At 54.6% G+C, this 25,174-nt stretch overlaps 1 protein-coding gene across 14 annotated transcripts in view; it reads left to right on the top strand.

The window, feature by feature from the left end:
• Nucleotides 1-25,174, top strand: part of OSBPL2 (oxysterol binding protein like 2) — a 39,317-nt gene that overhangs the window by 302 nt on the left and 13,841 nt on the right. For 2 of the 14 annotated variants that reach the window (XM_081832475.1, XM_081832484.1), the window contains 6 exons: nucleotides 11,976-12,165; nucleotides 12,986-13,157; nucleotides 16,859-17,003; nucleotides 19,019-19,094; nucleotides 23,692-23,826; nucleotides 24,234-24,448. In XM_081832475.1, the coding sequence (XP_081688601.1) occupies nucleotides 13,121-13,157; nucleotides 16,859-17,003; nucleotides 19,019-19,094; nucleotides 23,692-23,826; nucleotides 24,234-24,448 (608 nt within the window). In that variant the 5' untranslated portion in view covers nucleotides 11,976-12,165; nucleotides 12,986-13,120. Of the gene's footprint in view, nucleotides 1-875; nucleotides 1,047-1,458; nucleotides 1,583-11,975; nucleotides 12,166-12,985; nucleotides 13,158-16,858; nucleotides 17,004-19,018; nucleotides 19,095-23,691; nucleotides 23,827-24,233; nucleotides 24,449-25,174 lie in introns of those variants that run through there. The other 12 variants (XM_006744619.3, XM_081832483.1, XM_081832482.1 and 9 more) reach the window with 11 other exon arrangements.

Here is a 25,174-nt window from a genome sequence, read left to right as displayed (position 1 = left end):
CGGGCGGGGGGCGGCGGCGCGGGCCCCGCGTCGCTGGGCAACTGCGGCGCCGGAAGCCGGGGGGGCTGGGAGGCCGGGGCGCGCCTGCCGGCCCCACTGGTAGTCGGGGGGGGCAGGGGCGCGCTCGGGGGTCGCACGCGCGCCGCGCGGAGGGCAGCGCCCCGCGGGACCCGGCCGCTCAGGCGACCACCTGTGGGAGGAGGGCTGGGGCGCCCCGCACCTGGCGGGCCGTCCGGTCGTCGTGCTGCGGGCGCTCCTGGCCCGGCTCGATGTCACCCAAGTTAGACGTGAGCTCTGATGGCACAGGGAGCCTCCGGACTTGTTGAGTGCACGCGCAGGTCAGGGCCGCGGGCAGGCGCGGGGTCGGGCCTCCCGCCTGTGCTGAAGGAGAAGCTGGGGCCAGCACGGTGCTCCGGGGGAGCCGTGCTCACGTCCCCGAATCTTCATCCTGAATGTCAGTCCAGGACCAGCTGCCGACCGACTGGAGCCAGCAGGTGCAGCGTTAGCCTCTTTTCAGGACCGCCTGGGCGCATCTGGAGACCTGGCCTCGTTCAGTTCGGTTCAGTGGGCATTTCTACCATGCCCGCCGCCTGCCCGGCCGCCTGTGGCCTCACCCCTCCAACCCAGTGGGGATGTTGGGAGGCCACAGCCCTGGGGCTGCAGGGGGACCCAGGTCCTGGTGGCTCCTTGCTGGGCAGCAAGGTGGAAGGCCCTTCCTGACGTTGTCTGCTGGGCGGTGGTTTCCTGTCTCCCCTAGCTGCAGTTCCTTCCTCTGGGACATGTGTCATTTACCTGCAGGGCTGACGAGCATATGACACGGTGGCACATAGTAGGTGCTCCAGATGGCTAGTTCCCTTTCCTCTTGCTTTGGACAGGAACCTTATGGGCTTTACTTCCTCCTTGTCCAGCGCAGTGCGTGCCTGGTGCTGTCACTGAGAACATGACCGTGCAAGGATGATTGGGTCTCCCCGGTAGAATTTGCTTTTCCTGTTTGCATCACATGTCCTTGTGTTAATAACAGCTCCTAACTCACGTGCCGTTAATATGTAAGTTGTTTTCCCAGGACTGCTGTGAGCACATTAGATCCACTTCATTCATGTAGTGCTGACATTCTTGGTGTATTCATGAGGAAGCTGAGGAACAGAGAGGTTAGGTGACTTACTCCAAGTCACACAGTAGTAGATGAGGGAGCAGGGATTTGAACCCAAGTAGGCTGGCTTTAGAGTTTACACTCTTAAATATCTCTCCATATTGCCTTTTGAAACCAAAATTATTTACAATCTCCTCTTTGCATTTTCTTCTGCATTGCGCTGTAATCTGTAATTGCGCTGCATTACTCTGTCTAAATTGTATTTCTTACAACATATATACCTGATTTTCATTTTTTGTGAGCATGAGTGTTTATAAAACCATTTTATTTCTTCTAAAAGAAAGTAATTCTCCATCTGGCTATCCCAGATTTTGCTGAAATAGTCCCCCTGCCGCCCACCTCCTTGGTCAGCAGTGAGGTGGTTGAGGTCCGCTGCGTGGAAGGCCGAGTGAAGGAGCAGGCTGATGATGGACACACGCCCAGAACTACAAGGTTGTGGCCCGCACTCAGCTCTGAGCACACCCCCTGCAGCTGCTGGGAAGCATGCACTTCGGGCGTTCCGTGTCCCAGGCGCGTGTCGGGGTCAGACTGGTGTTCTGTGTGACACTGCTCATGGGTACCACTTGACTTTCACCCTCGTGTCCCTTAGCCGTGCCCTCTGCCCTCCGGGAAATGCAGGCAAATGAGTCTTTTAAGATTTTATTACTTTCAGCTAATTATAAAAGTGACGTTTGCTTTTTGGTGGGGAAGTTTTTGAAACTTGTTATGTATTCTTGTACTGTCTTCACACAGGGGGTCAGCTGTCTCTTGCAAGTGATTTCTTTAGTATTTCCGTGAAAAGCCAGGGCCTCGTCTTTTCCTGGGACTTTGGCTGTGGCGGCCATGGGGCAGGTGGGGCTCACAGTGAGGGAGAGCCGTGATGTCGGTCCTTGAGGTGGCCAGCATGTTGCATTCAAGAGTTAGGTCATTCTGAAGGCGGTGGGGGCAGCGGGAAGCGCCCTGGCGGGGGGCACGCAGGTTCTGGCTATGGCACTCTGACCTGGGGGCGGGCAGGGTGACTTCGCTTTTCATGCTTCCAGGATCTGTGGCTGTAAATGGGGTTACTGTGAGGGATGTATGTGACAGTGTCGTGGCGAGTGCCCAGTATTGTCACAGGTGCTCCGCACACCTTCAGTCCCCGACCGGAGAGCGTTGACGTTGACCGTGATGCACAGACACACACGGATGCAGGTTAGAAGTGAAGCCCAGGGCATCTTTGGTAGGCAGGGCTACGTCCTGTTGAAATGAGTTACAGTAAACTTGCTAGTTCCAACTATTGAGGTGAGGTTGTACAGGACTTATGCAAGCACCCCTGGCCCCATGGGGATCCCTATAACTCAGCAGAGGGCCCTGCACGCATGTGGACGTAACCCTGCACTTCGCCGTTGGGGGCGGACACTGGGCTTGGTGTTGAGCGCGCACTGCCTCGTGAGCGGCTCAATTCTGAGCTTGGAGCACTGACTCGTAGCTTGAGCCTGAGAAGGAGTTAGTGTTCGAACACCACTGATTAATAAAAAGTACCTCCGTCCTCAGGGTTAGTATCTTAGGTTCTAGTATGTAGGTTCTTTAAACGCAGATTCCATGTACAGTGACTGACCTGTGTGTCTCTGCGGTCAGTTGTGCTCTTTCAGAGCGTTTGGTGTTGGAGTGCGTGGTGCTCGGGTTGGGGTCAAGCCCCGACTCAGAAGCATGGTGTGGGCTATGGCCCATCCTGGCAGCTCTCCTTAATAAACATGTGACTGAGAGCCACGTAGCCATATCTGTGAACTTTATGGCGTTTTTCCCTTTTCTTTCCAAACTCAGAAAACAACTTCGGGTTATCTGGCAGAATTTCAAATCACCATCCTTTCAACTGGATCTTCAGGTTACACAAATACTATAGTCTTTGTGTTGAGCTAAACAGTGGAAGTAAGCCCTTACAAACTACTGTCTTGGGGCACCCGGCTGGCTCAGTCACTAGAGCATGCGACTCTTGATCTTGGGGTGGTGAGTTCCGAGCCCCACGTTGGGTATAGAGATAACTTAAAAGTTTTTTTTTTAAGATTTTATTTGAGAGAGAGAGAGAGAGCATGAGAGAGAGAGCGAGATCACGAGCAGTGGGGAGGGGTAGAGGGAGAAGCAGGCTCCCCGATGAGCAGGGAGCCAGATTCAGGGCTCCATCCCAGGACCCTGGGATCATGACCTGAGCACAAGGCAGATGCTTAACTGAATGAGCCACCCAGGCGCCCCCAAAATAAAAAAAGAATCTTAAAAAAAAATGAAAAGGACTGTCACGAGGAAGCATGTTGTTGGCAGATCCCGGCCTGCTCCCTGCCTCTGCTCGCTTCATCTTTCTGTCAAGGTGGACCCTGCAGGGTTGTTTTGAGACACAAACTCTGGGCTTAGTCCTGGCCGACCTGGCCCCTGGCTGCACAGCCGTGGGGCCTGGCTGGGGGGGGGCGGAGGGGAGCGCTGTTCTGGGCATCATCACACCAAGATGGTCTATTCCGGAAACCCCGGGTCCCTGGGTGCTCGGGATCTGGGGCCGTCCCCAGGGCTGTGGCCTGTCGGCAGTGGGAACTGCCTGGGTGGACAGGCCTGACTGACTGCTGAGTTATACCTTTACGAAGGGTTATAAGGTGCCCGGAGTAAGGCTTGTTCCAGGCTGGTGCAGGGGTTCTGGGGAGAGAGCGCGATATACATGAGCATGGTCTGTAGGAGAGCTGTACTGAATCCAGATTTTAGAAAAAACTATGGCAGCCACGGGGCAGGGAAGGCTGTGTGTTTTACTGAACAAAAGAAGGCTGATCAAAGGCTGGTCGTGAGAAAAGTTGAGCTGCAATCTGACACCCTGAGCCACCTGCTCGGCTGGAAGGTGACTTTTACTGCCTTAAAACCAGCGTGACTGTATGATTTAACGTCCAAACTGGAAACCTGTAGAGTGAAAAGAAGCACCGTGAAGAATGACCATGGTGACAGGTGCAGCGGGGGCTGTGTGGTCACACCATCAGGCACCGGAGAGGGAGAGGGATCCTGCTGAGTTAGGTACCGAGCACCTCTGTTCCAGGGACTCAGTACCCAGAGGGAGAGGACTGCAGGAGGGGTCCCCTGTGCTGGGGGCCAGCTCCCTGAGAGGTGCTGTGGCTTCTTTCTCTACGGCAGCTGGGCTTTGGGTGGAATGCTGATGCCTGTCAGGGTAGAAGGCTCCTGGATTAGCATCATGGGGTTCTTAAACTGGCTTCTCATCAGAAAAACCTGGGGAGGGCGCCTGGGTGGCTCAGTTGGTTAAGCGACTGCCTTCAGCTCAGGTCATGATCCCAGGGTCCTGGGATCGAGTCCCGCATCGGGCTCCCTGCTCTGCGGGGAGCCTGCTTCTCCCTCTCCCACTCTCCCTGCTTGTGTTCCCTCTCTCGCTGTGTCTCTCTCTGTCAAATAAATAAATAAAATCTTTAAAAAAAAAAAGAAAAAGAAAAACCTGGGGAGTTTTGTAAGAAGTGTAGGTTCAAGGCCCTGCCTCAGATCTCCTGGATCTGGGCTTCCAGGGATGTGTGTGGCCTCCTGCCGTTATTCTGATGGGCCTGGTGTGGCCGGGGTTTGGGGTGGGGGGAGGATGCTCCCTGTGGATTCTTGGATTCTCAGTGCCCTGCGTGGCGCCGCTGGCCTGGGGGCTGCTTGGCGGTTTTCTGTGAGCACAGCCTGTAGGCCGTGGTCGGAGCTCCCTGTCCAGTGTCCTCCCGTATTCTCTCGGGCTGCGTGTTGCAACCCCTTTTTTCTGTGTCACAGAATGACGAGATGGATTAAAACAAACGTGTGTATGAAAGCTGGCATTCATCCTTGGTGCTGGATTCTAAGCTCCTGTTCCTCAAAGTGCGTGATGTGTTTCTGGCGCTCGCTGTTGCACGATAAGCAGGTTGGTCGAGTGGAGGCCAGGAACTAGAGGGAGATTGTCGTGGGTGGTGGGGTGCTCCGCTCCCACCTGCTGAGCCGGGCGGCCGGCCCAAGACCCAGCGGGAGGTGCGGCTCCCACGCTGCCGCTCCCAGGGCCAGGCTGGTCTACCCTCCACCTGCCTTTCCAGGCCACCCTGTTGGCATGGAGAATGGTAAATAATCAGCGATTAACACGAACGTTTGTTTACGTAGCATGATGAGTTCGTTTACCTTTCTCAAGCCTAGAAGCACTCTGTTTCTTGCGTGGACTCCTAACAAAACCCAGCCGTCCTTGTGTGATGGCCACTAAACTGGCCCCGCGGGTCTGGATGTGAGTCTGGATGTGACGCAGCACCTTCTTAAGGTAGGGCTGCCGCTTGCCCATCTGTTGGAAAGCAGAGCTGGAATCTGCCCCTCGGTGCAGAAGCTATAAATTCTGTCCCGTGTCAGGCAGCTGATTTCTGTGATGATGAGACGGACCTGGGAAGGCAGAGACTGAGAGCCACACACATCGGAACACGCAGCTCCCTCCTTGTGCCCTGAAAACGGCACCCTCATGGAGCTTCACGTGCCCCTGGATGGAACCATGTTCCACACAGGTCTCAGGAAGCAGTGTCTGAAGGTCCGACTCTGCTCCTGCCCATAGTCAGTGAGACCCCGGTGTGAGAGGTGCCCCGGGGGGTGGGAGGCAGACAGCCACGTGCGGCTCCCCTTGTGAAGGAGGCTGTGTGCCCAGAGCAGGTTGTCCACCAGCTGCGGGAATAGGAGGGCCTGACCTTTCCTTAGCGGGTAGCAGTAGGCACGGCTCAGTGAGTGCAAGTTGAGCAGTCCAGGGCTTGGAAATTAGAAGGAACAGCAGGCTTGGCCCCATGTCCTTACTGTGGGTTTGGGGAAGGCTGCTGCTGGTGGGACTGGCCCCTTGCTTCCACCGCTCCCTGCTCTGCCGGCTGCCTCCTTTCCGCATGCGTCCAGGTGGCGGGACCACCAGAGCTTTCCAGGGCTCCCGGCTGGTCAGCGTGAAAGTCACCCACGGTCTCAGCCCAGTGAGGCCCTGGAGCATTGCGTCCGGGGTGGATGCTTAAGTGGAAGGCGTTCAGTTCATTAGCATACATGAAAGTAAGCATTCCCTTTGTCTGACCTGTCGCCACATTTCAGGTGCTCAGAGGCTACTGCACCAGACCGAGCAGATGAGTGCGTCTCCAGCAGGACTGGAGGTTCTGGCTCTGGAGCCAGTGCAGGTCGAGTCTTTGTTTCCATTAATTTTTGGTGTTTTACAGAAGAAAGAAACCGGGAACTATGGCATAGTGGGGCATCAGTAGGGCGAGGGTCTTTAGGATTCCAGGTGACAGGTGGGTTTTGTGTGCAGAGCGGACATTTAAAGACTAAAATGCTAAAACATGAGTGACCACAAGGGCCATGTAGCCAGGAAGCACTGTCTGCCCGCAGCAGCATGGCTGTGGGAGGGGTGAGGTCTCTGGAGGCACGGGGACGTGTGGCTCCGGGCCCCTCGCTCCTGCCTTAGGGGCTGCCTAGTGGAGAGATCCAGTGGGCTGTGGCCACCTCAGGACCGGCCTTCTCCTTGGGGTGTGTTAGCGTCACCAAGCAGCCTTGGTTTCACTCTTCTGATTTCCTTCTCCCATCTCTGTCTTTCCGTTCTTTACTTCCCACTCGTGGCTAATTGTGTGCATCGTGTGCTGAACTGTGTGGCTCACACTCAGGAGTGACAGTGTTTCCCGTTCTTGATGGGCCACTCTGATAACATCTTTGTGTCGTGGGAGCATCTTTCCAGGGTCTGCCCGCCAGGCTGCCCGTGGGGAAGGAGAGCCCCTGCAGGGAGGCAGCGGAGACTTTGGTTTTCTCCATCACTAGCCTGAGGCTCCCCGTGTCCTCGGCACTGTGGATACGCACAGGTTTCCAGAAGTGTTTGGCCTTGACCTTAAGAGCCACAGGGTGCTGAGAGCCTTGCAGCTGCTGGTGGAGGCGGCCGCTGCCCGCTCACCTCCGTTTCTGACAGGCGTGACGGAAGCCCAGTTTTAGGCAGTGAAGCCATCAGGCCCAGGGCTTTTCTTCACTGCGAGATCTTTGATCACTGATTCAATCTCCTTTTTTTTTTTTTTTTTAAAGATTTATTTGAGAGAGCGAGAAAGAGAGAGAGAGCACATGAGAGGGGGGAGGGTCAGAGGAAGAAGCAGGCTCCCTGCCGAGCAGGGAGCCCGATGCGGGACTCGATCCCGGGACTCCGGGATCATGACCTGAGCTGAAGGCAGTCGCTCAACCAACTGAGCCACCCAGGCGCCCCACTGATTCAATCTCCTTACTAGTCAGAGATTTTCTGTTTCTTTGTGAGTTGGTCTCGGTGGGTCCTATGTTTCTGGGAATCTGTCCGTTGCAGTGAGGGTATCCAGTTGGTTGGCGTGCCCTTGCTCACAGCACTCTCATTCAGTCCTGTCTGTTTATGTAGACTTGGTAGTAATGTCCAATTGTAGTTGCGTATTGTCTCTTTTTCTCTTAGTGCACCTAGCTGCAGGTGATCGATTTTGTTGGTCTTATCAGAGAACCAAGTTTTGGTTTCATTGATTTTTCTCTGTTTTTCTATTCTTCTTATTCCCTTATATCTGCTAACGTTGGTATTTGTTCTTTTTCCTTCGATTGTAAAGTTGTTGATTTGAGACTTTTGTCTTATTTTTTGATGTTGGTGTTGTTTCACCGAGTTCCCCTCAGCACTGCTTTTGCCTCATCTCCTAAGTTTGCATATATTGCATTTTCATTTTCATTTGTTTCTAAGTATTTTCTAATTTCTCTTGTGATGTCTTTGATCCCTTACTTAAGAGCCTGCCATTTAATTTCCACAGTTTTGTGAATATTCTGGTTTTCCTTTTGTTATTAGTTTCTAACTCATTGCTTCACAGGCAGAGGAGATGTTTTGCATGAGGTCTAGTTTGTGAAATCTGTTGAGATGTAATTTGTGGCCTAACATGTGGTCTCTACTGGGCACTGTCCCGTGTGCTTGAGAAGAACGTGTATCTGCTGGTGCTGTTGGGTGGCACTTTCTGTGTGCGTCTTTAACCTGCTTGGTTGGTGGTGTGAAGTCCTCTGTTTCCTTACATACCTTCCATCTGGTTGATGCTTGCCAATGCATTTTTAAATTATTAAATAGAATTTATTTATTTATCTATAAAAGTACTTTTAGAATATTCATATTGCTAGTGTCTTTTTCTTTCTTTGTGAAGATCACACCTTTTGACCATGAAGATTAACCTCTGGGTCCTTTAGCTAGTCACTTACTCCAACGTGAGTAGATCTGTTTTTCTGGGAGAATCGTACAGGTGGATTTGCAAGACTGGAGTGGTATTTGTACAGGGGTACTTGTATTTGTACAAGTGGTAGTGGGACATTTTGCATTTGGAGCCAGGCTCCTGGACGTATGGATGGCAGTCAGTGCATACTGTGAAGAGAGCTGGATGGGGCTCTTCTCAAGGGAGTGGGCATTTTGTGGGAGACTGGGAGGAATGGTGGTGTCCTGGGCTGGTGTCCCCCTGAAGAGGCTGGGAGTGAGGATTCACTGCAACCCCTGGTGGGAGGTCCCCACATGGAGGGATCAAGACCTCTGCCTCCTTCGTCTGTTCCCTCCATGAGGCCAGGTCAGCCCTGTGGCATCGCCCTTGGGCCTAAGGGCAGTGCAGAAGGACAGCAAGATGACAGGAAGCCAGTGAAGATGCGCAATACAGGCTTAGTTTCCTGGGTTTTCTCTGCAGTTAGAAGAGGGGACAGTTGAACAGAAACAGCTAATTAAAAAAAAAAAAAAAATCCTTTCCTGAAATACTGTCTTCATGGATGCACAATAAAATCTGCCTGAAGAAGAACATATGTAGGAAATACTAAATTCTGCCTTCTTGTTGATGCTGTTTCTTGAACAGTTGACTTTCTGTACATCCGTCTACTGTGGTAGAGGGCTGAGTTACAAAGCCTAAGTGCCCTCAGGTGCATATCTTTCTTGCCTGGGGAGGAGGGGCTTTATACATACGCCCCTGCACTCCCCTCCGCAGGGTGTGTGGGTCAGATTTGAGGGTGGGAGACCCACGTCCAGCGCCCCAGGCGGCTCAGCTTGCAGGCGGATGACCAAGCGCTGCGGGGCCCAGGGCAGCGGGAGCCCCCTCCTGTGCGACGAGGTCAGGTGGGTGAGCGGGCGTGTGAAGGACCCAGGGCTGGAATGCTCACGGGAAGCCTGCCCCACAGAGGACTCCCAGAGCTCCCCCCCCCCCCCAGGCCTGGTACCAGGTGGCAGTTGGCGGATGTTTGTGGAAGGCGTGAGGGAAGTCGCCGTTTCGTATTGATGGTCTGTGGCAGTGGGGAGTTCGATTGCCCAGGCAAAGTGAAGAAGACCGCTCTTTGAGGAATTACCTCGAGACTGTTGGAATTAATTACTGAACTTGTAAAATGTGAGCCAGCCTGAGGGGTACTATGAAAACTCCGTCGTTGGCCTTGTGGAGCGCTCGGGTGGGGTTTATGAGCGAGACCTTCCCGGCAGGGTCCGCTCCTCAGCGGAGGCCGGGCTGATAGCCAGCGTTTGTCCAGCCTGCCAGAGCCTCGGTGTGAAGATTTCCATACATTTTGATTGACTTACTGTTAACATTAGGACTTTTGTTCTGGGTGAGAAAGTGTATAAAAAAGGAAAACATCATGGCCTTTAAGGTACCTTTCATCCTGGGAGATCGTCAGTGCACAGGAAGGCAGGCGGCAGAGCCCGAGGGCCCCCCGCGCGGACACCCCGGCTTCCGCAGTGACCGGCTTCGGCCGTGGGTCGGCCCCGCCGTCTGCTTCCAAGTTACGTGGAGGAAGCTCCCAACGTGCCTTCCGTCCACCCGGATTTCAGTGTGTAGCTCTAAAGAGAAGGCCCCTTGTAAAGAATGCCATTACGACACCTGGGCCTTTTTTTAAAAAGTACCTTATTTGAGGTTTAAGTGATGTCCAACGAAGTAGCCATACATGAGCCGAACCGTAAGTTTTGACCCACGTACACACCCCGACCCTCCCCGCTCAGTCGGGATCGCAGGCCGGCCTCCACTGTCCGCCGCGCGGTCGTCCTGGGTGATGCCTGCCGACCGTTCCCAGGTGCGGTTGGACACGTAGCTGACGGGCCCCAGCACCTGGGGGACCACCCTCCCCGCGCCCTCCCCGTCCTTTGTGATCTGTTGCTCCGAGAAGCTGGGTCTGTCCTGCACGCTTCCCGAGAGTCTGGGTTTTGCCGACTCTGTCGTCGGGCTGGAGCTCAGCGTGTTTCTCCGTGTTCCTGACGGTGGTGGTTAGAGCTGGAGGCCGGGCCACGTCTGGGCTGGAGTTTCTGGGCACAGCGGCGGAGAGGGGGCGGCACGCTCCTGTGCGGGGGGGCACATGGTGCACCCGGCTTGGGTCCCGCAGCGCTGCTGGTGGGCGGCACGGGGACGGCACGGGACGTGGTCACTCGTCCGGGTCACGCAGCAGTGCTGCGCCCTTACTCTCACTGCCTCTGCACGGATTTGTCAGAGCCCGGCTGTCAAGGGGCAGTTCTCTGTCGTTCGGCCCGATGGGGGCCCAGAGCCCGCGCAGGAAAGAAGGCTGGGTGGAGGCTTGGTGCTCCCCTGTTGCCGACTGGTTTCAGAAGGGTGTGTGGGCATCACCCAGGGTGACCACCTTGTCTCCTTCCCAGCATCTGTGGGAGCTCGAGGGCTTAGCTGTGTCCGACGCATCTCTGTCTCTTGCCGTGTGCTGGCGCCCGGTCGGTTCCCTTGTTGCAGCGGGAGCCTCTGTGGGCTCATCCTGAGCCTTGTGACACGACCCGCTGGCTTCGTGCTGCCTGAGAGGGATCCCAGTCCTGGATTCCGCCATTTCTCCTCTAGGAACCCTGGTTCCTTTGAGTGGCTTTGTGTTGTAGATGGGACAGGTCATGTCGGAGAGGAATTGGAGGAAGCAGTAACTTCTCTAACGTGCTCAGGCAACAAATCCTGGACTGCTGAGTGAGGCTTTGTATGGATGTTTCCAGAAGCTGCCCAGTGCCTGGCTCCGCATGGTGGGAAAGAGAAAGGGATCTCTGAGAGAACCTTTCAGGGCAGGAAGAATGGAGTAACTTCATGCCGATTTGTTTCATAGTGTGGAAGCTTGCGTATGCTCAGGACAGGGCCAGAGATGAGCCGCTTTGGAGGCGTCACCCAGTGATGTGTCCAAGGATGGAGGGCACGTCCCTCCCTGGGGACCGTCTGCGCCTTCGCTGCCCTCAGAACCGGGAGGAGGGCTCTGGGCCCCACCTCAGTGCTACTAACACAGTTAGACATAGACTCAGCTTGTTTTCATAAAAAGTCAAACCTTTTGGGACAAGGGTGACTTTCTGCTTCAGTCTCTTGCTGTTTATAAGATACTGCTCTTCATAAAGGGATGCGTGAGTTCTGCTAAAATAATTTTGAGAAAATATAAGTCGATTTCAGTTTGTGTCAATAGCAGCTCACTTATCCAGCTGCCTTAATTCTCTGGGATGGAAACTTGGTTTGAAGTTGACGTGACACACGTACTCAAACATCACTGTGTACTTTCTTGTTTGCAGCGACCTTCAGCGGGAGGTTCTGGGGTGTGTTGGAACCCCAGATGTGTGAGCACCTCACCACAACTGAGCTGACCTTCCGCCTGTCCAGCAACTTCCCCTACCTCAATCATTCCATGGTTTTCTTTTTTAAAGAGTGGAGGGGGGAGAGAGCGAGCGAGCGCATGAGGTGGGAGGGGCAGAGGAAGAGAGAATCTCAAGCAGGCTCCACACCCAGCACAGAGCCCATTGCGGGGCTCGATCTCACAACCCTGAGATCACGACCTGAGCCTTTAAAAACAAGAGCCAGACGCGCCCCTCGTTGTTTTCTTTTCTTTTTTTTTTTTTATTTTTAAAAACAGAAGTATAGTTGACACAATGTTACATTAGTCTCAGGTGTACAACCTTGTGATGCTGAGCTCACAAGTGTAGCTGCCATCTGTCACCACGCCGCACTGTCTCAGCGCCATCAGTGACATCCCCGTGCTGTGCCTTTGATCCAAGACCGTTCACTCCACAGCTGGAAGCCTGGCCCTCCCCCTCCCCCTGGCAACCGCCAGTCTCTTCTCTGTATGTACAGGTCTGTCTCTGCTTTGTGTTTGTTTCCTTGTTTATTCATTTGTTTTTCGATTCCACATGTAAGTGAAATTGTATGGTATTAGTCTTTCTTTGACTTGTTTCACATAATAATACCCTTTAGGTTTATTCATGTTGTTGCAGATGGCAGGATTTCATCCTTTTTATGGCTGAGTAATATTACACACACACACACACACACACACACACACACACACACACACACACACACACCCCCACCCCCCCCCCCACCCCCATCTCTGTCCATGGACACTTTGTTGCTTCTGCATCTTGGTTATTGTAAATATTGCTGCGGTAAACATAGGGGTGCATTTATCTTTGAGAATTAGTGTTTTTGTTTTCTTTGGGGTAAATACCCAGCAGTGCAATTACTGGATCATAGGATAGTTCTATTTTTAACTTTTTGAGGAACCTCCACACTGTCTTCCACAGTGGCTGCACCAGCTTGCATTCCCACCCACAGTGCATGAGGGTTCCTTTTTCTCCATATCCTCACTGACACTTGTTGTTTCTTGTGTTGTTGATTCTAGTGTTTAGCATTTTCTTATACAACTGTAGATAATGATTTTTAAAAATAACTTCAGATGATTACTTATTAATCTATTATTCATTGATGGATATTTATATTGTGCATGTTTCTCTCATATTTTTTGAAATCATACATTTGTTAGATCATTCATTTAATTTCTTTGCTTAAATTGTAATTGAGATTGATTTCAAGAATGGTGATTGGGTATTTTTTAAATGTTTCTAAACCATAAAACTTTTGAAAGCTAAGTATACAGAAATGTGTTTCCCCTTAGATCTCCAGTGCCTGTTGGGTTTTTACCAAAAGGAAAGTTGACAGCATACGATTCCTTACACGTCAATGTAGGTCCAGTACTATGACTTCGTAGAAAGGCCAAGACCAGGCGGCAAGGGAGCCCGGCTACCGAAGGATGAACGGCGAGGAGGAATTCTTCGATGCCGTCACAGGTGAGCGGGGCAGGAACTGACTCCGGGGCCGCGGTGTCCCGGTCCCAGACTTGGCCTTGGGGGCATGAGAAGGCTCGGTAAAGCCGTGCAGGCAAGAGATGGGAGCCTTCGTTGGCACTGATAACTGAGCAGAAGCATGTGGGGGGAGGCTCTGGGCCACACGTGATCACAAGAAAGGGCAACCGAGTTTCATCTTTAAAAGAGTTACCCTGGTGGGGCGCCTGGGTGGCTCAGTCGTTAAGCGTCTGCCTTCGGCTCAGGTCGTGATCCCAGGGTCCTGGGATCGAGCCCCGCATCGGGCTCCCTGCTTGGCGGGAAGCCTGCTTCTCCCTCTCCTGCTCCCCCTGCTTGTGTTCCCTCTCTCGCTGTGTCTCTCTCTGTCAAATAAATAAAATCTTTAAAAAAAGAGTTACCCTGGAGTGTAAACGCTTTTATTTGCATCCCTAAGTGAGATGCTCAGTTTTCTTACGTCATTTGTAGTCACTGATCAAGCCTTGCTGTCTTCACATTAGAACTAGATCTGGTTTAGCTTCGCTTTCCCAAGACTGTTGTTGGGACTGATATGCAGCCTGTCGTCTGTCCCATAGATGACGGTGTGAGCCTGCCAGGAACTAGTGCGTGGCAGGCCCTATGTGTACGTGTGCGGGGTGGGCGGGCAGGCTGGGCTGGCCCAGCTCACACTGACTTAGAACGGCCTCTTCTCCCTGTCGCTGGGAAGAAGCCCCGAGCAACCTGAGGCAGCAAGCGTGCTGTGACTGTATGCTCTTCACGACCCTTGACGTTGAAGCTGGCCATTCCTTCTCCTCCCGCCATCCCTCATGATCAACATTTGGAACGTCGTGTGTCATCTGCTGAGGACCGTTAGTGGTGGGAAGGGACTTCAGGAGACTCTTGTAGTCCAGTTCCCTGCTTGCTAGGTAGAGGATTTTAACGGCAACTCTGAACTGCTTCTCGGGGCCAGGTTTTTAGTGACGGACTCTCGGGTCAGCGGGGCTCCTTCTGCCTGCTCGATTGCTGTGACTGTGCCCTCTGGGCCTGCTTGGTGGCGTGTGCCGCCCCATTGGTCTCGTGGAGCCCCCGCAGGGCTCTCGGGGCGTCCGTCACTCACCAGCCACGCTCCTCCCCCCAGACCCAGGGTCGCAGCGGGTTGGTGGACTGGCAGCCCTGGACTACTGACTTCTTTGAAACCCAAGAAGCAGGAGGCGCTGAGCTGCCTACGGTTTTCAGAGGCCAAATTATTAAGTCCTCTTCCGTGATCTCATGGCTGCAGTGCTCCTCCTAGATGTGCTCCTGGGAAGCGCGTTGGTCTGCCTGATCTGCTCACTCCTCAGTCACCGCTCACAGCTGATTCCCGCCAAGCATGGTGGTCGATAGGGACTCAGGCCCTTGGGCCACCGGGCCCTTGCGGGGGCGACTGCATCTGTAAGCAAGAGAGCCGGCCTTGCCGCACCCCTCTCTTTGGGGTCTCGTAGGAAGTTTCCTTTCGCCTGGGACCAGTGTAGCTAGATTCCTGAACATCTCTGAACTTGGCCTGGAGGGTTTTCTCCAGAGAGGACTTGAGCTTTGTGCAGCGTGCTGTTTGGAGAAACTCATCTCTGCCTCTGCTCATGGCAGGGGCATGTCCCTGAGACAGGCGGAGGCAGCTGTCTGGGGACAGTGCTTTCTCACCTCAGTCCTTTGGTTCCAAACCAGATGATAGAAGAAAAGCACCGAGTCTCCCAGTGCAGTGACACAGCCCGGAGAGACGCAGGGTGCTGACTGCATCACTGTGGAGGCCTGGTCTGACTCTAGCTCTGTGGGAAAAGTGGCACAGAGTATCCAAGCCCAGCACGGACCAGATGAATGGCTTGGTAGGCAGCTCCTTCGGCCAAGGATCAGCACTGTTAAAGGGGAAAGTTTTATTTTTATATTTTCTATTTTATTTTTTAAAAATTTTATTTATTTGAGAGAGAGAGAGCACGAGCAGGATGAGGGTCAGGAGAAGCAGACTCCCCGCTGAGCAGGGAGCCCGACTTGGGGCTTGACCCCGGGACTCCGGGATCATGACCTGAGCCGAAGGCAGACGCTTAATGACTGAGCTACCCAGGCGCCCCAAGGGGAAGGTTTTAAGGTGCATGGAAAACGTGTACAGAAACAGACCGACCTGTTAGAAGTGTGTGCCTCCGAGTGATCAGATTACAGGTGATTTCAGGCTTCTTCGCTTATCTGTCTTTTCTGTTTTCTACAATAAATGTGTGTTATATATGAAAATGTTCAACCTGTTTACATAATGTTGGCTTGATCTGAGGAAAGACTTCAGCATGATTGTCAGTGATGAGTTGCCTTGTTTTCCTGGGTGCACATTCAGGCGGGACCTCCGAGTGATGAGGGACCCGTGGGGACAGGGTTGCTGGTGGAGGGTGGTCAGGCAGGTCCTGCAGGACAGGGTCTCCTTAAGAAAGGAGCAAGGGGTGCCTGGGTGGCTCAGTCGCTTAAGCATCGGCCCGGCTCTTGATTTTGGCTCAGGTCCTGTCCTCAGTCAGGGTCCTGGGATCAAGCCCCACATGGGGCTCTTGCTCAGCAGTCTGCTTCTCCCTCTGCCCCTCCCCCCTGCTCGTGTTCTGTCTCTCTCAAATAAATACATCTTAAAGAAAGAGTGAAGTTTAGGCTGGGGATTAAGTAGATGTTGCTCTTGGGTGAGTAGCAAGATCAGAGGCGACAGGCTGTTTGAGGGAATATTAATCATTAGGAGGCTCATTTTTAACAAACCTTGCAGAGCCATTGTGTGGTAAGTATCAGTGCTACATCTTGCGAACCTGTCACCGTGGAGGAGCGGGAGAGAGGATTTTGTGCATATCCTGGGGAAAGTGTAGCAGCAGATTTGTTTATGTTTCGGGTCTGGCAGCACTCCCCCGCCTGGCCTTATGCCCTGGGCCTCGCCTTCCTCTGCCAAGTGAGGGGCTGGCAGGAACTGAGCTCCCGCTGGGTCTCGTGTCGTCCCTACAGTGGTCACGGCCACGGCCGAGCGCCGCGGTCCCGGAGCCCCTTCCCCGGCTGGGTGGGCTTTGTTCTGGCAGCCGCGGCTGAGCGCTAGCGAGCCTGGGAGCAGAAGGCGTGTGCCTCAGTGGGCTGTACCGGCTGATGTGAGAGGAAGCGAGCCTCCTTTCCCCTGTAGCATTTGGGAGAAGGCCCTCCTGGTGGAGAAGTCCTCAGGAACCCACTGCCCGAGCTCTCTGTTGACGTGGGATGCTTGCAGAGCTTCAGCTGCTCATGCCATGCTTGGGTTCTTGCTCACAGCGTGAGAATCCGGCAGGGCGTTCCTGTACTAGAGAAGCTACTGCCGTGGCCTGTATTCTAGAACAGACCTTGTGCGGGGGCAGAACACGCTACAGCCTTGAGGCGGGCCCGAGGGCCATCGGGGCGGCCCGCCACACACGGTGCGAGCCCGGACCGGAGCGAGGACAGACCGCTCCCCGCCTGACAGCAGAACCCTGGGCGGCGGCCGCGTCTGAGCTGCTCGCGGCAAAGCCCCCCAAGAGCAAGCACGCCTGCATTCTCTGCCTCGGCCTCGGGCTCTTGCTGGGCAGAGCTAATGGTTGCAGCATGTGTCAGTCAGAAACCATGTGGGCTTCAGATAGTCTGCTCCATGGTCAGGACTCTTGGAGGGGGGCTTGATGTCTTCCCAGTCCTGCAAGAATGACCATTCTGCTTGTTGTGTGCAGGCTTTGATTCTGAGAACTCTTCCGGGGAATTTTCAGAGGCAGATCAGAGAGTTGCTGGAGTGATGCGCGTGGATACCGGCAGAAGCAATGGGATTGGAAAGGTCGGGGAGAGGCCCCCTCAAGAGAATGGCATTCAGAAGCACAGGTATGTCATCCTGCACGTGTGATTTGGAATCTTCCAGTGTATTTGTGACTGCCCCCCGCTGTGCTGCAGGGCACCTCTAGCTCTCCTGAGCCCTGAGTGGGAGGCGTGACCCAGCCCATGTCATCTGGGTGCTGGGGCCCCTGGACGGCATCCCATGGCGATGGGAAGGTGGCCTCCTTCCATCCCACGATGACTTGCTTTGTGGCTTTAGGGAGCCCTCCAGCCTCACCCCAGACCCCACTCTGAGCCTTAGACCCCCGTGCCTGCTAGATGTATGCACAGGTGCCTCGCCCACACCTCTGTTCATCCATTCATTCGCTCAGCAGATGTCAGAGCACCCCCTGCATGCTCAGATGGCACGCCCGAGAGCAGGCCGGGCTCTGCTGACCGGACCTCTGCCGTCATTCCCTCAGCGCCCCGGGAATCTGGTTCATATGTCGTCCCGATGCCGCCCTCCTTCCCCCATGCCCTGTCGCCCAGCTCTGACCTGCTGGCCTCGTTCCATGGGCCCCTCAGCCCCCCTAGCTCCTCTGTCGTACCCCAGTCCATCTGCACTGCTTCTCCTGCGCCTCATGGCGCCTGTAATGGCTTCCACACCCTCTCCTCTCCTCTGTGCTGTGGGCAGAGTCATCTTTCCACAAGACTGGTCGGACTGGGCCTCTTCCACCTCGTGGTTGGAATTCTCGGCCAGTGTCCACCTGGTCCCCGGTGATGGCTAACAGAAGTGTCTCAGCTGGGATAGGGGACTGTAAGGTCACCCTGCTCTTGGGGCAAGGGCTGTCCCTACTCCTCTGGCTCCGGCCCCTGTCCCGTTGTCCCTGGTCCCAGCCGACAGGGGCCTCTTTCAAGTCCTCAGGGGTGCCCAGGCCTTTCCCACAGTGGAGCTCTGCTCGGCTCGCTTGGCCACAGCGCTCTCCTCCAGTGTCTCTTTAGTTCTGGCTTTTCTCTCCTGACTCCAGCAAGGCTCACCTTGGGGGGCCCCTTCCTGGCCCTGGCCAGAGCTACAGCCTTCCATGTGGCCCCCTCACAGTTTGTGCCTGCCCCGCCATGGCTGCTCCCAGTGTTCGCAGAGCCCCGGAGGAGAGCTGGGGCTGGAGCCGAGCGCTGGGTGCCGGCAGCCTGGCCCGTGGTGCTGGCCAATGTTAGTTTTCTTTCCCATACCATCTCCAGCAGCCCTGTTCTCCTCTCCCTCTTATCCCTAAAATAAACAGTGTGCCCTGAGCTGGCTGCCCCTAATGCGATGTCCCCAGGGAGAGTGTGCCTCCCGCCCGGGCCAGCACACACACTGTCATTGCTCGGAAGCCCAGAGCCGCCAAGCAGAGGCATCTGAGCCGGGCGCTGCTGCTGCAGGTGCAGTCGATGCTTACACAGACCCAGAAGTCAGTGGGGAGCACGGGGCAGCTACAGGGACCCCAGGACCCAGGCGACACCTTCCAGGGACCCCTCACACTGTGGCTGCCTGCTGATAGGCTGTCTTCAGTGAGTGGGTCCAGCGCGCCTCCCCCCAAATCTGGATTCATAGCCCACTCAGGCACTCCCTTTCCAGGAGGAGAGAGCATTTCATCCCAGCTCCAGATTCCCAGGGGGAAGACTGGCCGTCTTCTCCTGGAAGCTGGCGGGAAGAGAGCCTGACAAGGAATGTACCTCAGGAGAACAAACTCACATTAGAAAGGGGCTTACGGCAGGCTTCTGGGAAGGTTTTGTTAATTCAGTTCCCTCTTGTGTCCCTGTGGCCCGGCCTCTGCCCTGGGCCCATGGCTGCTCCAGGGGAGGGGTGCCCTGTCCCCACTCTGTGGAGGTGAAGGAAGGTTGTCTGTGTGGTCACGACCGTTTCCCGGGAGACCCCCCAGAGCAACGGTGCAGAGCCTTCCTTTGGGACCAGAGAGTATTGTAGCTGCTGGAGCAGACGGTGTGGTGTTTGCATCTGAAAACTGACCACTGAGCACAATCGTCGGCGGGAAGTGAATGTCACGCTGGCGGAATTAGTACGTGTTTCTTGGCTCGCTTCTTTACAGGACGTCGTTGCCCGCCCCGATGTTCACCAGAAGTGATTTCAGTGTGTGGAGTATTTTAAAGAAATGCATCGGCTTGGTAAGTTTAGGTGGACTCATTTTGGGGCTTTAAGCCAAAATGTTTTTATTTCCTGTGCGTTTGTTGCACTGCTGCTAGTTTAAGAAGGTGCGCTCTGCGTGTTTATGACAGCGTGAAGTGAAGGTGATGAAATAGGAAAGGGACAGAGACGTAAAGGGAAGAGGAGAGAAAAGGCCAAGTGTTTATAGACAGCGGGAAAACAATCCCACAGGTCACATGCCTGACGTAGGGAGCGCCCCGTGACGGGCTCGGAGTTGGCTGGCTTCGGACGGTGGGCTCCCCGATGCATGCTGAGAGGAGGACATAGGCAGGCATGCAGGACTCAGGGCTCTGCCCCCCAGCCCCCCACGCCGGGCTGCAGGCGGAGCTCAGCCGGGTTAGCAGCGGGAGAGTTGGGTGATTGGTGTCTGGGGCCACAGGCTTTTCTTCTCATGGTCTCCGGGACGGTCTTGACTGTCTTGGGAATGTGAGCTGTGCCCCTTGGGAGGGAAGAGCGCCCCACGGGCCATGGGGCGACGCGGACTCCAGTGGGTGTTGTACCCACAGGCATGTGGTCTTGTCCCTGGCGCTCCTCACAGGCCTGTTGCTGCCTTTGCTTCTGCCCCAGCTGGCGGCCTTTTTCCCAGAGGAAACTGCATCTTTTCTCCCACTTTGTATTTTGAAATAGCTTTGGACTTCTAGAAGATTGCAGAGGCACATTGAGCCCTGTTTACCCTTCACCCAGCTGCCTGTCACAGTGGCCTCTCATGTAGCAGCCAGAGCTCAGTGAGCGAGGGGACGAGGGGACTCGTCTCGGAGCATCACTGCTCAGCACACACAGGACTTGCTTTCCCAGTGTCTCCCCTGCTGCCCTTCCACTAGAGGGTGGGGTGTGTGTGTGTTTGTTTTTCCAAAGATTTCATTTACTCATTTGACAATGAGATAGAGCACAAGCAGGGGGAGCGTCAGGCAGAGGGAGAAGCAGACTCCCCACTGAGCAGGGAGCCCAATGCGGGGTCGATCCCAGGACTCCGGGATCATGACCTGAGCCGAAGGCAGACGCTCAACTGACTGAGCCACCCAGGCGCCCGTGGAAGGTGGGGGTGTTTAGACACCAAGGCCTGGCGCTGGATGTGCTCGCCCCTCCAGGGCTGTCACCGCCCCAGGCCTCTAAGCAGACAGAGCTGGAAAACCCAAGTACGCATTCTGACCCTGCTTGCACACACACGCACATGTTTTTATACATGTTTCTCACCTTTTATTTTTTTTATGTTTTGAGGTTTTTTTAAGATTTTATGTGAGAGAGAGGGAGAGCACGCGTGCATGAGCAGGGGGGAGAGGCAGAGGGAGAGGGGGAAGCAGACTCCTGGCTGAGCAGGGAGCCCGATGCGATGTGGGGCTCCATCCCAGGACCCTGGGATCATGACCTGAGTGGAAGGCAGACACTTAACCCACTGAGCCAGCCAGATGCCCCTATGTTTGATTTTTTAAAAGATTTTTATTTTTCAGATTTTATTTATTTATTTGAGAGAGAGAGACAGAGATAGCAACAGAGATAGTGAGAGAGAGCACTAGCAGGGGGAAGGACAGAGAGAGGGGGAGAAGCAGGCTCCTCACTGAGCACGGAGCCTGACGCAGGGCTCAGTCCCAGAACCTGAGATCATGACCTAAGCTGAAGGCAGATGCTTAACCGACTGAGCCACCCAGGCACTCCTAAAGATTTTTATTTTTAAGTACGCTCTACAGCTAACATGGGGCTTGAACTCACAACCCTGAGATCAAAAGTTGCATGCTCCTCTGACTAAGCCAGCCAGGCACCCTGCATGTCTCTTCTGTTTTAAAACGACACGGTTGGGATTCTTTTTTCTTAGCAGTGTTATCTCCCACGTTTCTCACTGTGTGAGTAGGTCAGGTCCAGACAGGTGTGTCTGTCTGAAGATAGGTAATGAACTACACTAGCTCCTTGATCTTGAGGCTTGTTTTCATAAACTGACATCATTACCTTGCATTCCCCGAGGAATCCAACTTGGGGATAGGATGCATTCAGATTAAAGCTGAACAAAACACGTGGGTCGGCACGTTCCTGGAGCCGCACCAGCTCAGCATGTGTGGGCTTTGCCTCTGAAGTGGAGACGCTGCTCTCTTTACTGCTTAGCCTGCTGAGACAGCGGCGACACGCTGGCCACGTGGGCTGTTTCGGGCACGTGCTGCAGCAGGCAGGGCTGAGTCCCGCCCCAGCTACTGCGGCACCCCCGGCGTCGGCCAGGGCTCATCACCCCGAGCCACACTTCATCGCTTCCTGCCTCCCTTAGTATTTTGAAGTAAATTCCACTGGCAGATATGTCTTGTATTGCCAAAGGATACAGATTCTGTTTTCTTTCTTTTAGTATTTTTATTTATTAGAGAGAGTGGAAGGGAAAGGGAGAGAGAATCTGAAGCAGATTCTGTGCTGAGCACAGAGCCTGATGTGGGGCTTGATCCCAGGACCCGGAGATCGTGACCTGAGCTGAAACCAAGAGTTGGACGCTTCACTGACTGAGCCACCCAGACGCCCCCAGATTCTGTTTTAACACGACCACAGTCCTGGTATCCTAGTGCAGGAAAGTACATAGTCTGTTAATGTCATCAAATTCCTGGTTGTCTCGAGTGCCATTCCAGTCTCTGTGGACACCTCTTTGTTACTTCTCTCCTGACCTGGAGTTCCTGATGCTCAGTGCTCGAATTGTGGAGCTGAGCCCGCGCAGTCACTCTGCCTTTATCTCCTGGGACGCTGCTTCTGTGCTGAGAACACACCCTTCCACTGCTGTGAATGTGGTTTGCATAAGGAAGTCAGGGTCAGTGAGTGACTCTTTCTTTTTCACAGTTGTCAAGTGATGTATTTGGTTCACTAGCCATTACCCAGCATGACCAGTATAACCAACTAGCTACAGTTCTGTTGTTTTTTAAATTCATAGAGTTAAAGCTCCTTGATGTGTTCTGGTCTCCGAGCTGTTCTCTTTGGCTGATAATAGCGTCTTCAGGTTGGCCGCAATCCTTCACAGAAGATGCTCTGGCTCGTTCTGTACCTTTCTTGTCCAGGATCTGGAATCGGCCCCTTGTCCAGGGAGAGAGAGGACTCAAGACCACAGCTGGGCCCCAGAGAGGCTATCAGGTTGCTTTTTCTAGGTTTTTCCCAGGGGAGAGAGCTAGGAGCTGCTTTGATTTGTTTCAACGATGCTTTAAATTTGGGATGACAGGATTAATCTAACCTCCTCTGTCTTCTGTCTGTGCCTCTTTTCTCCCACACCGATAATCCCAGTTTTTTTAAAGATTTTTATTAATTTATGTGAGAGAGAGAAAGAGAGCATGAGCAGTGTGAGGGGCAGAGGGAGAAGCAGACTCCCCGCTGAGCAAGGAGCCCAGTGTGGGACTCATTCCAGGACCCTGGGATCATGACCTGATCTGAAGGCAGACACTTAACCGACTGAGCCACCCAGGCCCCCCCTAATAATCCCAGTTTTTAACAACACTGGAGAGGTCTGATTTAGATGAGCACGTAGTGACTCACCTGCTCTATCCCACAGGCAAAACGGTTCTGGGGAATAGGAGCAACTCTGCTGCCAGCAGCATGTTTACTGAAACGTGCAAGTTTGTTGGCTTTTGTGGCTCATTTCGTCCTTAGGGTGCATCTCAAGTCACTGTGTCGTGACCCCTTCTCTGGTTGGCTGTGCCTGAGGGGCTTGCGTGCATTCATTTGTTTCACTTTATTCTTGATGTTTGGAGATTGCCTTTCTAAATTAATTTTGTTTCAGAATTGTAAATCCAAAGTCAAATCTTTTGGATGAGATTCTGGTGTATTCCATTGGAAAAAAAACTTTAAAAAAAAAAAAAGGAGGGCGCCTGGGTGGCTCAGTCGTTAAGTGTCTGCCTTCAGCTCAGGTCATGATCCCGGGGTCCTGGGATCGAGCCCCATGTCAGGCTCCCTGCTCAGTGGGGAGCCTGCTTCTCCCTCTCCCACTCCCCCTGCTTGTGTTCCCTTTCTCGCTATGTCTCTCTGTGTCAAATAAATAAAAATAAAAAAATCTTAAAACAAAAAAAAATTTCTGGTATATTGCAAGAATTTAGCTTCCTGTCCCTGATCTCTCTGTGCATGTCCCCTTCCCCTAGAGGGGACCACTTCGGAACTTTTGGCCTGTCTTCCCGTGCATCAGAAAATTGATTGTGTGTCATCTCCTCCCTCTTTCTTTAGACAAACAGGGGCTGCTCCACCTTTTCCCTGCATGGTGCAGCCACGGCGATGTAGAGCTGCTTACTCCTGTGGTCATTGCATCGGGCGGCCTCCCGGGGCTGCCCATAGCTCCTGGGGCCCTGTGGGGCGTTTGAGTGGTGTCTGGTGTTTGGCTGGACCAAAGAGTAGGTGTGTGTGCGGTTATGCTCCAGCAGCCAGGCCCCCGGGGGGGCCTCTTTACCCCCAGCCGTGCCCCAGGTGGGTTTGGGTGTTGCCGCTTGAGCAGGTGAGCAGTGGGGTCTCCACATCGTGTACCTTCCTTCTCCTGAAGAGTAAGGCGAGCATCTTCCCTGTGCTCCGAGCAGGGTGGGCCTGGGCCCTCTGGTGACGGGTCTTCCCTGCCCCTCCTAGGAGCTGTCCAAGATCACCATGCCCATCGTCTTCAACGAGCCTCTAAGCTTCCTCCAGCGGATCACAGAGTACATGGAGCACGTGTTCCTCATTCACAGAGCCTCCTGCCAGCCCCAGGCCCTAGAAAGGATGCAGGTGGGTGGTGGGCTCCTTTCAGGGGGCACCGGACATTGAGCTTGGGTGGGTGCCAGACCGTAGTTTTTAATGAACCTGACACCACCTGACCAGCCACGTTGTGGTAGGCACCTCACCAGGGGGACGGGCGTGCATGGCTCACACTGACTTTTGGGTGCCGTCCTGCTCGACAGCTCTGGCGTTTGTCCCGGGGCCTGATCTCCACGGGTGGCGGTGGGCCCTGTGCCTTGGCTCCTTCTGGGTCCTTTCGGGACTGGCACCCTGTGTGCTTGCGGGCACGGCAGCCAGACTGACGAGTTGTGCCGTGGGGCTGCAAGGCCGGGTGGGCCTGGGCAGGGAAGCCGCACACAGTTCCTGCTTGTGTGGCTTTGAGGAAGTGCCCGTGATAAATGGCATTTCTCCGGAAGTTCTGTAATCTCAAAACATGTGACAAGCGGGAGACTGAGGTCACCAGGAGTGCATCCTGGCACCGAGGAGCTGCGTGCCTGTGGCCCCTCGCTCACCGCCGTGTGCGTTGCTCCCAGTGCGTGGCAGCCTTCGCGGTGTCCGCAGTGGCTTCCCAGTGGGAGAGGACCGGCAAGCCCTTCAACCCCCTCCTGGGAGAGACTTACGAGCTGATCAGGTAAGGGCTCAGGCCGTCAGCGTCACCAGGGCTAGGGACGCAGAGGGAGAAGGCACCTCGTGGCCGCGGACACAACACACATCACAGCGCCCGGGGTAAAGCGGATGGAGATGGGAGAGTGTGCTGGGCGTCGGGGTACACTGTGCAGGAGGGCGGGTGGGCTCGTGTTGCACGAAGAGGGAAACAGGCCCTAGTAAGTAAAGCCAGCCCGCGTCACCAGGGCGTCTTAGTAAGTGTCACAGAGGGGCAGCCGGAGCTGGAGAGCGCAGCAGCCACAGAGGGCGTGAGCGCAGCCTCCCGAGGCTGGCGAGGGGCCAGGGCGATGGAGATCCCTCTGGGTAGAGTTCCTTTCAGGCAGCTCCCCAGCCTGCCCCCAGCTTCTGACCCCGTCTTTGAGGCCCACACACACCCCCAGGACCAGCCCTGCCTGTGGTGGTCCTGGTGGGGGCCCTGGGAGGGTGGGCTGGGCCTGTTTGGGGTGCTCTTCTGACCCCCCAGACCACACGAGCAAAAGCTGATGGCAGTGTTGTCTTTCTCCATCACGGGATCAGCCGGGTGAAGGGCAAGCTGTCCGGCCCGGGCCGTGACTCCGTGAGCGTGAGCGTGGGGCTCCAGGAGTGTGAGACTCCGGGAGCGTGAGTGTGAGCGTGCGGCTCCAGGAACGTGAGCGTGCAGCTCCGGGAGCATGAGTGTGAGCATGCGGCTCCGGGAGCGTGAGTATGGGGC

Source organism: Leptonychotes weddellii, chromosome 10 (genome assembly GCF_054177405.1).
Source record: "Leptonychotes weddellii isolate Sample4059 chromosome 10, ASM5417740v2, whole genome shotgun sequence".
In the NCBI taxonomy this organism is placed as follows: Eukaryota; Metazoa; Chordata; class Mammalia; order Carnivora; family Phocidae; genus Leptonychotes; species Leptonychotes weddellii.
The sequence above is the reverse complement of the archived record's forward strand: the minus strand, read 5'-3'. Positions and strand labels throughout refer to the sequence as shown.